We start from the raw sequence: 13,952 nt of genomic DNA on the forward strand, positions 1-13,952 counted from the left end.
CTCCAGCTAAAACAAAAATGCCGAAAGCAATGCCAGTTTTGCCATTACCGAAGGAGTCCCTGCTAGCACAGACAATGAAAAAAAACAACAGATGGCACCGTTGACAGCCAAAGTAAAAACCGGCTTCTTGTTTCAACATGTAGTATTTTGCGTCGATTACGGCAATGAGCGATTTCATAAAAAAAGAAAAAAAAAATTTGCCACGTTCAGCAGTGGTCCTCAGTTCCCTCCTAACCTGCGGGTCTGAACGGTGACAATGGCTAGGCACGATGTGGGCATTCACGTTTGCCATCGCCCTGGTTACTAAAGAGTCCTAGTTCAATCCGTAAGTAGTTTGATGTAGCTTCAACAAATCCTCTAGGCTGATTGGAGGCAGTGTGAAACGTTTCCAATAACAACTGGTAGCGAAAGCTAACATCGTATTGATACGATATCCATGTTCTTGGCCGAAATTTAAGCACATTCGACAGTCCGCCCCACATATAGAAGCCCACCAGCCGATATATACAGCAATAATTTTCTCCTTGGGTTAAGACCTATGAGTGCATGATATTTCCTTAATTTGCGGCTGTAATTTCAGTACATTGCGTATAAGAGATGCGTGCTACTGTTTCTTCTTTTGGCAGCTTGGTCTTTTATTTCATTGCAAACTGATATTTTAAATAAGATCAACGAGGTATGACAATAAGGTTGTACGAGAACTCTAAAGAAAATCGATGGCTTTTTGAATTCGTCAAGAAATTCTATTTTCGATTATTCGATTTTTTTCACCGTTGACATCGTCGTTCAGCGTTTCATTAGAGAGCTGGCTTCCAGCACGAAACGAAAGGTGTCTATGCTCAGACTCGAACCTGGACCATTACGTCGCTTTGAAACGCTACGAGTCTAAGGTAGCACTTTCAACAGCAACGCTGCTCTTTTGGACGCTCAGCATAGTTTAGCCGACCTCGTAGAAATATTCAATAGCAGACAAACGAGTATTGAGGTGGACAAACTGTCTACAACATTGGCCAATTTCCTAAAAAATAAGTATCAAACAAAAAAAAAAAAAGAAACGAGCTAATACAAAACCATCATCTTCGTCGGTCAGCGCGTACGGTCAGTTAGGCAAGGGGGAATTACGGCTGCACCACTAGGGCAGTTTCAGATCGCTTTGTGACGAAGCCAGCGCTAGACTCTGCCTTCTTACCCAGGGAAACTTTCGACTCTCCATCAGACGGCCAAGTAACATAGATGGACGGTGCGATTTAAGCAGCTCACGTCTGATATGCAAGTGTCAGACCGATACGTGGGTCTTGTAAAAGCTGTAAAGCACTTCTCACAATAGTTTTATAGTTTAAGCTTGCTTTAGAGTATACATAATCTTGCTAAACATCAATCCGATTACGGATATCCTATGAAGATAGCAGTGTCAACTTTTTAAGCACTTGTCGATGTAGAGCAATCGCTACAAACGCATAGAACGCCCTATCTTTGTAGTCGTTTAGTAGGACCTGTAGAAATTTTTATGCGAAAAGGTGAAACTTGTGCTACCAAGTTGATAAGTTCTTAACTCAATAAAATTCTATCTAGTGGCAAACTTATTAAACAATAATGGTACTCAAACACGCAAATAATATACGTGGTAACATCTTCTGGCGACCTGCAGACCTGGTGACTTTACCAAGGAGTAAAGGCTTTGTGCATTAACTAAAGAACTCTAGTAATAATAGTGACTATATAGACGGATACAGAATCCATATTTGAATTGGTACGTACCGGTAGGCCGTCCGTTCGCAGAGCTGGGACCATGCCCAATTAAAAAAATGGCGTGCTCAAAAACATAGGGAGAACTCCACAGGGATACGCAAACAGTTGAAGGTATTTTTAGGATTCCCTATAAGGTTTCAATTAACGCGCAACGGAAGGACCGATGTAAAGTTAAATTAAACGTAGGGTGACAGGAAAATGTTTCGTTTCATAAATAAGTAGAGATATTCCAAAAACGTCTAGGTGTCGATCACTGAATGTACGCTTCACTTGACAAGTTGTATTGATACAAATTACTGATGCTACTAAAGTCTTTCATCTAAAAGGTATCAAATCTGTTTTTATCGAACTTTAAATATCCGGCTACTGACCTCGTTTTCGGGCTAGTACGGAAAGGAAACTTGCTAAGTTAAGTTAGTTGAACGCAGAATTGCACACATTTACACTCACTCCTCTCGTATACTAAATGAGTTCTGTCTTAAAAAAACACACTTTAAGGAGATTCTGCCTCAAATGTACGCTATTTTGTGCCGACCAAGTTAATTTAAGTATGGCTGATAGAAACAATGACTAAAACGTTCAACGACTCTCGTGAACCTTGTAGTTTATTGATTTTTTTTTGTTAAATCTGAGTGACAAAGACCAGAGTTAGAATTTCCCGCTTGTGTATCTAGGGGGGTTTGCTCTCCAGAAGTAATTGCTTTGTCAGATTATAATAGCAGCATGTGTTAGCGGCACTGGTGGTTCGATATTGGCAAAATGTCATCAAAATACAGGAGGCTTTCTGAAGCAGTCGTAAGTTTCAGGTTCATAAAAATATTTTTTTCAAAGCGTTCTTTCCGCTAAAAAGGTGTCAGACTCGATTGTGTATGTAACAGCGCCAGCACCAACTGCCCCATGTGCCTCAGTCACAAAGGGGCAAAGATGCGCATGCCGTTAAGAAGACACTGACCAAGAGCGATTGTTTAGGTTTACCCTAGGTACCCCCTAGGTACCCCCTAGGTAAAGCTACTTAAACGTCTTAAGCTGTTCAATTCGTTTCCTTCATTATACAGATTTGTTAGCCACCCCTTTTTTTGCTACCGACGAGCATTTATATATAATGACATTTTAGCAGAATAGCGTCTGACCTGTCATAAGGCCTATCTGGATGTTAACAGTCCAATGGCATCCTATTAATGCATTTGCCATCAGAAGAAAAAACACTGGACAGGAAAAACGTTTAGCTCAGCAAATGCGCATTCAGTACGATCACCGATGAAGCGAAAAACCTGTTCATTTTTCGAAACCGCTTTTTAAAAACCTGTAACATATTAGATACACTAGAGACACATTCTCTTTAACTTATGTTTTTTTTTTTTTTTAAGCTAAGATACTTATAGTTACTCGATTCTCCTATTCATGGAAATAGCAAAACACAGTAAAATCATGTTCGGCATTCAGGAAGCCTATCGTTGCTCCAAATATGAAAACTGAATGATAACAGGCGGTTATTCTGAGGACAAAAAAAAAATGGCATGCAAGATCAACATACATACATACATACAACGTTGTACGTTTTTAATACCATATATATTTGCGTCGTACGCTAAAGCAAATCAGTAAACATAAAGGAGACACACCGACTTAGTGCCTTTGGCATCTCGGTGTGAACTGTATGACCTGTAAACTAATTTTTACAGTATGATTGTTAGTAACGCTGCCAACGAACTCCAACATATTGAAGCGTAGTAGGAGGTAATAACGAGTGGCAATAGCAGTATCAATCAGAAACAACTAAGAATCGTCAGCGGCCTTTGGAGGAAGAAAGTTCATTTGTAGGTAACACTGTATATTGATTCATTTGTTGTGGTATTGAACAATAATAACATATGAAGTTTAGATGGTGAATCAATGAAGTCGGGAAAGAGCGCGTTGAAGCTAGATGCTTCTCCACCCGTTGCCCAATATCGTCCATGTGCCACTTGCTCGATGTAAACGATTTAGGTTACGCTAATCGACATTTCCTTATACAACCTTAAAAAGATGTCGCAGTTCTCTTGATCTGAAAAAGTCAGTGATAGTCCAGCTTCGAACCGAAAGTTTTGATTGGAGTTAAAATAAATATTGGAGGTAAGTTGATTATCATCCTACTCTAAAAGATGCTTTTGTTTTGCTTCTATATCTTTTGCATGGTTTATACCGTATGATATATTTTTCACAAAATATTAAATCTAGCCTTATTGCTATTAAATTAAAGTCATTTTTTTTTCTTTTTATTATATGGAGCCCCTTAGTTTAAGAAGAGAACATAAATTGTCTATATGTACTTCAGGAATTTGCTATATCTTATCACACGACAATTAAAAGCTAATTAAGGCCGCATTAAAGAAAAGGAACCTCATGAGGATGAAAACATTTTAACGCGGCAGGACTCACGAAGGATTCATACTTTGGTGTCCGTCGACATATTTTCATATAAGAAACGCCACGGTTTAAGAAGCGTAGTAACATATAGTTCCTTTAAACGTTCATAAACTAAAACTCTCAGATGTCTACGAACAAGTAGCTTTTCCAAGTTCCAATCCTACAACATGTTTCTTGTGTTCTCATTTATGAGTATATTGTTACTGGAATAAGTCAAAGGGTTACATATCTCTTGGCAAGATGTGTAGGCCTTTGGGTGAATAAATTAAATATAGAGCGTGCGCCTATATATTGGAAGTTATATGTGAGTTGTATTTAAATGCATCAACTTGGAGAAAGCTATTTCTACATTCGACGCTTTTGGTCATTTTATACACCTTAGTCCATGGCTGTAGTTGCTATAGAAATTGGTGCTCACAAAACCGACAAGTTTAAAGTTCAAAGCAATCGTCATAGAACAATATGATGAACTTTTTGAAGTTTTGACGGAGAAAAATGACGGGGGCCGGATTCACGATTGCGTGCACACTTGATGTTCTTCCATTTACTTGTTCGCAACCTAACCTCCTTTGATTGGACCATATTAGATAATGCCTGTGATTCGTTTTGGGTCAAACATTGACTACACTCTATGGTTTGTCTGGATGTATTTGGAAGGTGCACAAGCTCTTTCCTTATTTTAAACCGTTATATGTTAACAGCTAGTTAGCCGATCGTGATAGAATTACAATCAATCGTTATAAGATGGTTGCTTTCCTTAAATTTTTGTCGCTTAGGTGTTTTACGGTACTTCGTGCGCACTGCCATAAATAAATAATAATCTCGGCAGTTTTTCCAACAAGCCAACGCTCACACCAGACGTTAAACAGGTTTTTTGAGCTGGCCTTATTTTAAGGACCGATGAGGCTTATATGAGCTTAGGATCCCGGGTTTACAATCTGTGTCGTATATATGCAGTGTTATGAAGATCGTTTGTTGTACATTCTTGAAATGCTGGCGAAGAGAAAATGTTTGCACTCAAAAGTACTCTTTTGTCTAGCCAAATCACGATGACCAAATTTGCCATTTTCGAAGAGATTCAGGGAAAGCCTATTGATTCCGAGTCCAGTTCTCAGATTGGCAGTAACAGGTATTTTCACCATCAGATTTGACTTTGGCTGGAAGCAACTGCATTATGTCTTTTGCAGAGTCGACAAATAGGGTATAGACTGATATTAACTGGTATTCGGTTATTAAAACAGCAGCGCCCAGTGTCCCAAAACGGCCCCAACTTTTAACGGTGCGGAGCACATCCGAATATGACACTGATGACAGTTTTGATGTGTGCAGCTTCATCTTGCATCGTACTGCTAGATACTGTTATTTCTCTGGTGTTTTCCTTCTCGCTAGTATGCCCTGAGGTGGGAAGTTTTCAACGCTTACAAACAGCTCCTATTAGGAAGGGGCTCCAAATATTCGCTAGCAGATGTTAGGGGTTTTGTTGCTAGCCGGCCAAAACCCATCGTCGTACGATCCTATTGTGTAACATAGCGTCACGTTTTATGCTAAGTTTTGCGCGAATTATCGTATAAGCAATATCAGCTTCCCGTTGGCTAAATAGGTGTTTCGTGACTTCGCTATTACTTTGGGGATGCAATAGCGAGTAGCGGACTAGCTGGACGGATGACCTGTATTCAACCCGTAAGATTCCGGCCTGACTTGAAGAAACTTGGCAATAATTTAAACACTCCTAATGAGGTCCTAGACAGAGGCCGAATCAGGTTTGTTTCAACTTCATCATTGAGACCAACTTTATACAGTTATAGCGTATCAACAGAGCGATTGAAAAAATGAACGTGTCCTTCTAGAGGTTTCATTTGCTCGAGTTGATACATCTAGTGCGGTTATGTCTGTCTTCCGAACTTCGAAATCGAAACAAGGAATCAGCTAGATGACAAAGATGCAACCGCAATGTCTGGTTTTGGTGATTGCATTAGTTAATATTTACAACACGGTTGTTCAGATATTTTGGGAAATCAATGATGTCAATATATAAGTATCTGGCATGGCCATATTATTCTTTTGAACCTTTTTTCTATCGCACTTTGATGTATGAAACTACACACGTCTAGTAATAGCAACAATCGTAACTACTGCATCAAACAAGGCACCCGTGCACCCTATGAACGTAAACACGTTGTCGTCCATAAGGGGTACAGGCAAAGTGGGTTCCATACAACAGGCCGGGTGACCGATGGCAAGGAACCTGGCATATATTACTTCACATCGGGCTTGACACTGCGCCTGCTCTTCTTGAGTTTTGGCCAGTGACTAAAGTCGGCCCAGTTATACCGTGGCTCCCGTAGTAATACGGTATTGATCAAATTCGAGCGGATTTAATATACGGAAGATAAAGGCTAAGACCCAGCTGCGAGTTAAAGCCTTCTTTTAATTCGATTTATACATTCCTATTGAACTAATAATGGGACATGGCTGAGTCAGGTACACCGATATGATTGGGTATCTTTCGTAAATAGCGCGGATGCCTGCCTTTCGATCCATCATTTTGTAGGATGTGGTTGAGATTCGTTGGAAATCCAGTTTTTCTTGCTTTTTTTTTTACTAAATAAATTTATTAGGCGTAATTAAATCGGGAACTTATATTTTTTCTACTTAAAGACAATGTATATATATATATATATATATATATATATATATATATATATATATGTCGTATTGTAGTTTAACGAAAATGAGCCATTTGGTATCTATTTCAACTCCAACAGTTTGTGCTTATTTTTTATTGTTATCATTAATATTGAAATTATTATTGACGTTAGCTAACGTGTTAGCAGAACCCCAATGCAAACGTATTCTGTGTCGCATCCTGTGTATGCTTAAAAAATTATTGAAACTACCTTTCATTGACAATATACGTAATGTAATGAAGTGTAATGGCTACTTTTGACACATTTCTACACCTATCCTTGTCAAATTACCCATACATCAGGTTGTGTTATGGAAGCAATAGAAAAAGTATGTCTAATCTCATGTTTTCTTTGCTAATTTCAGCTCTTGACCTTCTTCGTGATGTTCGCTCTCTCGGTAAGGGCAGGATATGAAAAGAATTTTTAAAATTTTCGAAGGTTCTAAAAACGTGATAAGATTCAGTTAGCTGTTGGTATTGTTTGCTTCTTATCGACGTACTGTTCTTAAATACGCGTTAAATGTCTCTATGAGAAAAGTTTAAAAGAAAAAAACGTTTCAATGTTTGGTGTCTAGAAACCTGAGGTTTGTCAGAATATTACCTTACTTTTTGGGTAATTGTTGACTTCATACTTACTGAACAGAGTTCTATGTGCGCTTCAGGGTGAAGCAAGACGTACACACGCATTTAGATATATATGTGCATTTTAGTAAAATTATTCGAAGCAATTTTTAGTTACTGCTGTACCAGGATGAGAAGTGTGCGATACTTATGATTAGCAGATTCTAAAGATCTACGATATCCAATTATTTTTTGATCTATTTGAATTTCTAATATCCAGCTTATCGAGCAGCTATTTTTAATCAATTCGAAGATTTTTTTTTTGTATTTTCGGTTCATATCATTAGGCTGTCACAAGCGAATTCGGCGTATTTTGAAATTAAATGACCTTCGAGCTAGCAGACGAAATATGATTATTTTAGAAATTTGTTTGATTCAGTTCACTCGAGGAGAAATGCGTTTAGAAGAAGAAGAAGAAGAACCCTCTTTTAGTCTCGTAAATCATCGTTAAGTCGTTGTTCTGCGAAGGCTAACTATAGTACTTGCAGTGGACATCAGGGGCATCTGCTGGTATGAGATACTCGCCAACCGTTGACATGGAAATCTAAAATATGGTTACTTAATTACAACGCCCCACCTAAATGATGCCATAAATGACGTCAGTTACTCCCTAAATTGTGCAAAGGAATATCCAACGTTGGCTTCAATCCGTCCACTCTCCCGATCTAAATCCGTGTGATTATAGAGCTTCCCATGCCCTAAAAAGCGTAACTGGTGAACGAACATATTACAAATTAAATTGCAGTAACCTAATGGGTATGTATTTGTGTAGAATATGGATTATTACCTGAAATCGGTATACATAAGCTATTGATACGTTATGGAGTTTTATGGTTAAAACAGCATCATTCCCAATGGAACTTTGTAGGCATATTGCCTTTTTACATTTTTTGATCAAATCGGTTCCATAATCAACTTCGATACGAAATAATAGTTAAAAAATAATATAACAAATATTAGGCAAACATTCGTTTCTTTCTCTGGTGATCAGGTGGTGCTCCTGTCGCATCCCTACGCTGTACTTAGCCAGCATAGGGTTTACGGAGATCATGGGGCCTTAATGATCTCAAGCCCAAATCATAAGCCCAGACATATACTTCCATATAAAAGTCCCGCTTACATAGGCTCTTTTGGGACACAAAGGCAGCGGTATGCACATCCACAAATACCCCTGCGCGCAGCCCACCACAGCGATGGACCGTGTACCAATTACGTAGGTTTTAAAGATTGCATCTTCGTTCGCGTCTCGACATAGCCATATATACGAATGCGTAAGAATACAACAATTCTGAATTGACAAAGCCTTTCTAGAAAAATAATGAGTCGAAACCTTTTCTTTACCATAGAGCTATCTTTTGTATATGTATATATATATATATATATATATATATATAATTGCTATGTTGAATTAGGTTAAGAAATTGAACAACCAAATCTTAGGCGACAACTATCAGAGGAATTTAGGTTAGGTTAGGTTAGGATGTTTGTGAAGTCTGGTGGCACTTCGTACTTACTTTTTAGGTGAGCGACAACGGGGAGATCTCCATAGATGATAGGTCAAAACATCGCGTTCACCAGGGTGCAGTAGAACCCCACGGAAGTCCAAGAGGTTCAGGAAATGACGGTGATCATGAAAATGATCGCGCCTACCGCGTGTACTACAATCGGCGAACAAGTGGGCATCACGGAAGAGACGATGGAGCTTCGGGGAACCCTGATCTGGTTGGCCATGACGAAGGACATGCGGAAGAAGAACCATACGGGCCTTCAGAGCCCCACGAAGCTGATTATGGACCAAGACCGGATGGAGACCACAGATACGACATCCCCAATGAAATCGATTATAACGACTACTACGATGCACCACATCGAGCTTATGGCGGTAACTCTAATGAGGTGCGTTTTCTTTAGGAGGACGAAGAATCTTTTCTAAAACTGATTCAAGTAGCCGATACTATTAATTAAATTTTGTGTCAGAGGAGTCACTATCCCTGGTAGGACAGAGTCATTTCCTTTGCCAAAATTAGATTAGTGCGATCTCAACCCTACGGATAAATTGACTGTGTTTGAATACTTAGTCTTATGGTTCGCCAGAGGAATCTAGTTGCCATTTAATAGAATTACAAAGTTGAAAATTCTGGGTTTATTTAGTATTGGCGTAAGATACGTTTGAAAAAGTAAATCAACTAATACAGCTCTTTGTCATTGCACAAATCTCATTATTTAGCCTCTAGTGCTGTACAAAAATCTATCATAGCGATGAGTTTCATCAGTTAAGATTTATCTACACAAATGTATGTTGTTTAAACTGATATGAAAAGCATCCTTATCGGATGGATGGTGGAGGTCATCATGAAGGACCTCGACATAGCGATGGTATTTATGGCGACGAAGACCATGACGCTGGGCCTTCTGGCGTCTTCAACCATTGTGGAGGACATGAAAAAGACGATTCTCATAGAACAAGTGGATATGAGGGACCTTACCATGGTGATCATGGCAAGCATCGTGGCTACCATCAAGGGTAAGCTTTACCTAAGAGATTTAGTTCTTACAATTCACCTTTAGTTTACATATTTCTTGTAGAAACAAACAACGCTTTTAAAATTTTATGAAAGTTGGAAATGGATGCTTCTACATATACGCTCATGTATAGTACGCATCTGTGGCTAATATATTGTAATTGCTTTTCCACGACGTTTATAAAGCCTTTCTTATACTATTTTTTGCAAGGGAGCATATCAATGGAAGGATTCATTGACACTTTTTTAATGCTGTCGCTGCTATGACGTGCCGGTGAACTGGAATTATTTTCGCCTACGTTTTACATTAAAATGATTCTAAAAATAAGACGATAGTTTTACCTCGGTATCATTTTAGACAAAAAAGTTCCATCTATACATTAATTTGTATTGGTTAGTTCTTTGTAATCTTTTCACTATGCAGTCTTCTCATCTGAGTTATGGATTGTGTGGATCATTTAACTTACCTATGAACAGGGAACACCAGTCTGCCGGTGAATTTTGGCCACAATTCCTTCTGCGCTGAGTGTTGGGGATGACCATTATACCGGTCAACGAATTCTGAAGAAGATCCCTTTTCCAAACGTGACTTCTTGCAAACTTTATACTTGAGTTGTTTCTGTTTGGTAGTTTTTTTCACCTTTCAGTCACCTAGACGCCCGCGTAGATGTTTGTTTCTGCTCTGTTCGTAATCTATACATATATACTACGCGTATTGCTAAAGACAGCCCTCTTTCGATATTTGTTCCATGAGCAACGTCGATTTGCTGCAGCGAATGGGGCTACGCAAGCGTTATTCAGAGGTTTTTTTCCCTAATCAGATAAGTCGCAGTCTACTACTATAATGGATAGCAGGACACGAGAAGGGTTTGCATGGAAAGGTACCACCATTACTATAGCAGTTAAGTTAGCTGTTGGCAAGAACACTGCTGTAGCGGGGAGCATGGCGCAATTTAGGTCATCGATCTATCATACATCAAAGGATTGTCTATCTTTGTCTGGATTTTCCACCAGCCTGTATCAGTGAATCTAGCAGGTCGATAGAAGGCCGATGAAAAGCCACTTTTTCAAACAATTTTTTCGCGTGAATTTCTTTTTGTGTCGGCTATTGTTTCCTTTAAAAAGGTTGTTGAAGCAGAGCAAGGCTAAAGAGAAAATGAAGAGGAAAAGAATCGGAAATCGTTACAAATACAAAGGTCCAGGGAAGATATGCACTAAAAGCCAGGCCTTTTCGAAAGATAATTTTCCAACTTCTCGATTCTATAACATAACTCTAGTGAAATAGTATATATATAATGATGACAACCACAGCGATAAGTATTATTATACAAAGCGTAATATATTATAGCATAACGCAGTATGGGGACTTGGAAAAGGGTGTAGAGTTATATAAAGAGAGCTATGATTAAACATATTAACTTGAACTGACCGCGGATAATTATCATGGATGGCTCATGCATGCTTATCGAAAACTACTTGTGGGACGTTCTCATCTAATTTAATTTTTGCAAAATATGTAAATGGATACGGTACAGTGTGTTAACCGTAACTTATGCAGATACAATGATTAGTCCGAATATACCAAACTGTAAGCTGTTATAGTTCCATAAGTTAGTGAAGTTTTATCCACAGTAATGGTATGGTTATTATTTGCGAAGTGATCAATTTGTTTAGATAGGTGGGGAAGAGATCTGATATATACTATAATATTTGTCTGGAAGCAGAAGGTGTCTCAAATTAGACTCGATAAACTTACTCATTCAGTTATAAAAATATATCCTCGCTTTTTATCAAAAATATTTTTTAAATACAATGGGTTATCGATTAGCCCTATGAACAAATGCTTTTCCCACCTATCTTTATTATATATCTGTTTTACGGCGTCGAATGTTTTTTCTTCCCATGTGTTGTATTGTTAGGCACCGCCCTCGTCACGTCGTTCGACACGCCCGCCCGCAACGACAGCATAGAACGCAGACGCATCATGGAACTCATCGTAAAGGCCAGATAGGACATGATCACCTGCCTGTCCGTACCATGAAACATGAACACCATCATCCTTTGGTTGACTATCACCTTCTGGCCGTACAAAGGCATAGCGGCCATCTTCCTGGTCATGGTATTTTGCATCATGGTGCTATGAGCCACAAACACAGGAACATTGTAGTCGGCAAACCTGTGAAACTTACGAATGATATGCATGGAGAATACAGTAAGTCTTTAATTACAGACAATGTAAAACATTTGGGGTAACATAATGGATTCGTTTAATAAGGTATAATGGAAAAACTGTGCCTAAAGTTAGGAAGGTCAACCTATATTAGAAGTCATACAATACATGATGCAGGCATAAATTATCACTTATTTATTAGGAAGTACATTCCGTATATTGCAAACCTGAAAACGCTTGGGAGAATTATTTAAACACATTCGTTATTATTATGAAGATAGAAGATATGGTGAAGATAAGAAGAAGGAGTGCCATTGCCTTTACCCTAGATTGCCTTCACACGAATAATCAAACGGAATTTTTAAACTCAGAATGGGCTTCAGATTGCCCCGATTGATCTGAGGCTTGAAATATTAACGTATTTGATATTTTGTGCTGGGTATGAGGGCTGTTGGTTGAGGGTAGAACATCACTGTTTCAGTTACTATTTCAAGGTATGTTTCTTTAACGAGAAAATGACTGAAGATATGACTTATAAGTCATATCTTCAGTCATTTTCTCGTTGTAAAAAACAAAACGAAAACTTATAAGTTTTCGTCCTGTTATAAGGTATTTTTTACAATTCTATCGGAAATTATTCGAATTAATTTCCGTAATTTATTCACTCAAGCTAATTAATACTTTGTCGCCACTTTCGGTCGTCGGCCTATTTTCTGCAGGTCATTCCCTTCCGCTGCCAATGGTGATCAGCGAAAAACCGTTGATATTATCAGGCGATCGTTCTCAGCACCTTATAGTCGACCTTGGCGATGCTACGCCTTTGACTGATCATTACGGTACGTACTGCTTATTTATCACACCTTTATTTTCGGTTTACGTGCTACCAAACCTGATATAAAGTCTGGGCCGATAAACTCGAACAAATTGGTGATTGTGCGTCATATTTAGCGAATTGAACGTACCACAAAACGATTAAAAAAGAAATAACTTCGTTCATTCTAAACAGAAAACAACGGCTTTTCATTAAAAAAAAAAAACATACCGATAAATAGTAAATCACTTTGGTATTACAAAAAAAATCTTTCATATACTTTTTAGTGTACATCTACTGTTTTGTTTTTATCCGATACTGTCATTTTGATAGGTTTAGATGTCTAGGGTGTTAATGGAAAGAGTATTCTAATAAAAATGTAAACAAAAAGGCCTAAGAGCAAGTTTTTTTATGTAACTTGTAAACAGTATTACTTGATTCGTGTTTTACATAGTAATATATATGTATATATACATATATATATATATATATATATAATATTTTAGAGCTGGCGCAGCCGGTCAAAAACGCGTGGTTTCGTGGAAACGGTGATGGACCCACTATCTGAAAACGAATCACCCCAGAGCGATTGCCTAATGGAGACTATTGTTCACAACAGTGTGTGTGCCTTTGATATATAAGAATGCCTCACTAAAAAGAACATAGATATAGCCCGTTATTTTCCTGTATTTTCCGGAAATCGACAAATAAAGGTTATTGGGCGATGAAATTTTCTCCAAATGTTACCCGCGACTCAGTTCTCTTCATTTCCATCAACCTTAAAAATCTATCGTGTTACTGGCGAAGAAACCTCATCATGAGATTTGTTACATCACCCCATATTTTCGATTATTCCTATACAAGTTACATCGTATCGTGCAGGAGTCATGGTCACGGGGTGGGACGATACCATAATCAACTTCCTTATACCGAAGGCAAGCGTTTCATACGTTTGTCAGAAGAGCGTATTTGAAGGGGAATCGCTTA

The 13,952-nt window shown here is 38.4% G+C and overlaps 1 protein-coding gene across 2 annotated transcripts in view; it reads left to right on the plus strand.

The window, feature by feature from the left end:
* The window catches only part of LOC111253033 (uncharacterized), a 16,448-nt gene extending 2,728 nt beyond the window's left edge, over positions 1-13,720 (plus strand). For both annotated transcript variants that reach the window (XM_086993778.1, XM_086993779.1), the window contains exons 2-8: positions 7,207-7,239; positions 8,454-8,675; positions 8,984-9,358; positions 9,784-9,986; positions 11,904-12,196; positions 12,874-12,990; positions 13,472-13,720. In XM_086993778.1, the coding sequence (XP_086849904.1) occupies positions 7,225-7,239; positions 8,454-8,675; positions 8,984-9,358; positions 9,784-9,986; positions 11,904-12,196; positions 12,874-12,990; positions 13,472-13,533 (1,287 nt within the window). In that variant the 5' untranslated portion in view covers positions 7,207-7,224 and the 3' untranslated portion in view covers positions 13,534-13,720. The remainder of the gene's footprint in view (positions 1-7,206; positions 7,240-8,453; positions 8,676-8,983; positions 9,359-9,783; positions 9,987-11,903; positions 12,197-12,873; positions 12,991-13,471) is intronic.
* The last annotated feature ends 232 nt before the right edge of the window (positions 13,721-13,952 follow it).

Source organism: Varroa destructor, unplaced genomic scaffold, assembly GCF_002443255.2.
Source record: "Varroa destructor unplaced genomic scaffold, Vdes_3.0 BEIS01000006.1, whole genome shotgun sequence".
Classification (NCBI taxonomy): Eukaryota; Metazoa; Arthropoda; class Arachnida; order Mesostigmata; family Varroidae; genus Varroa; species Varroa destructor.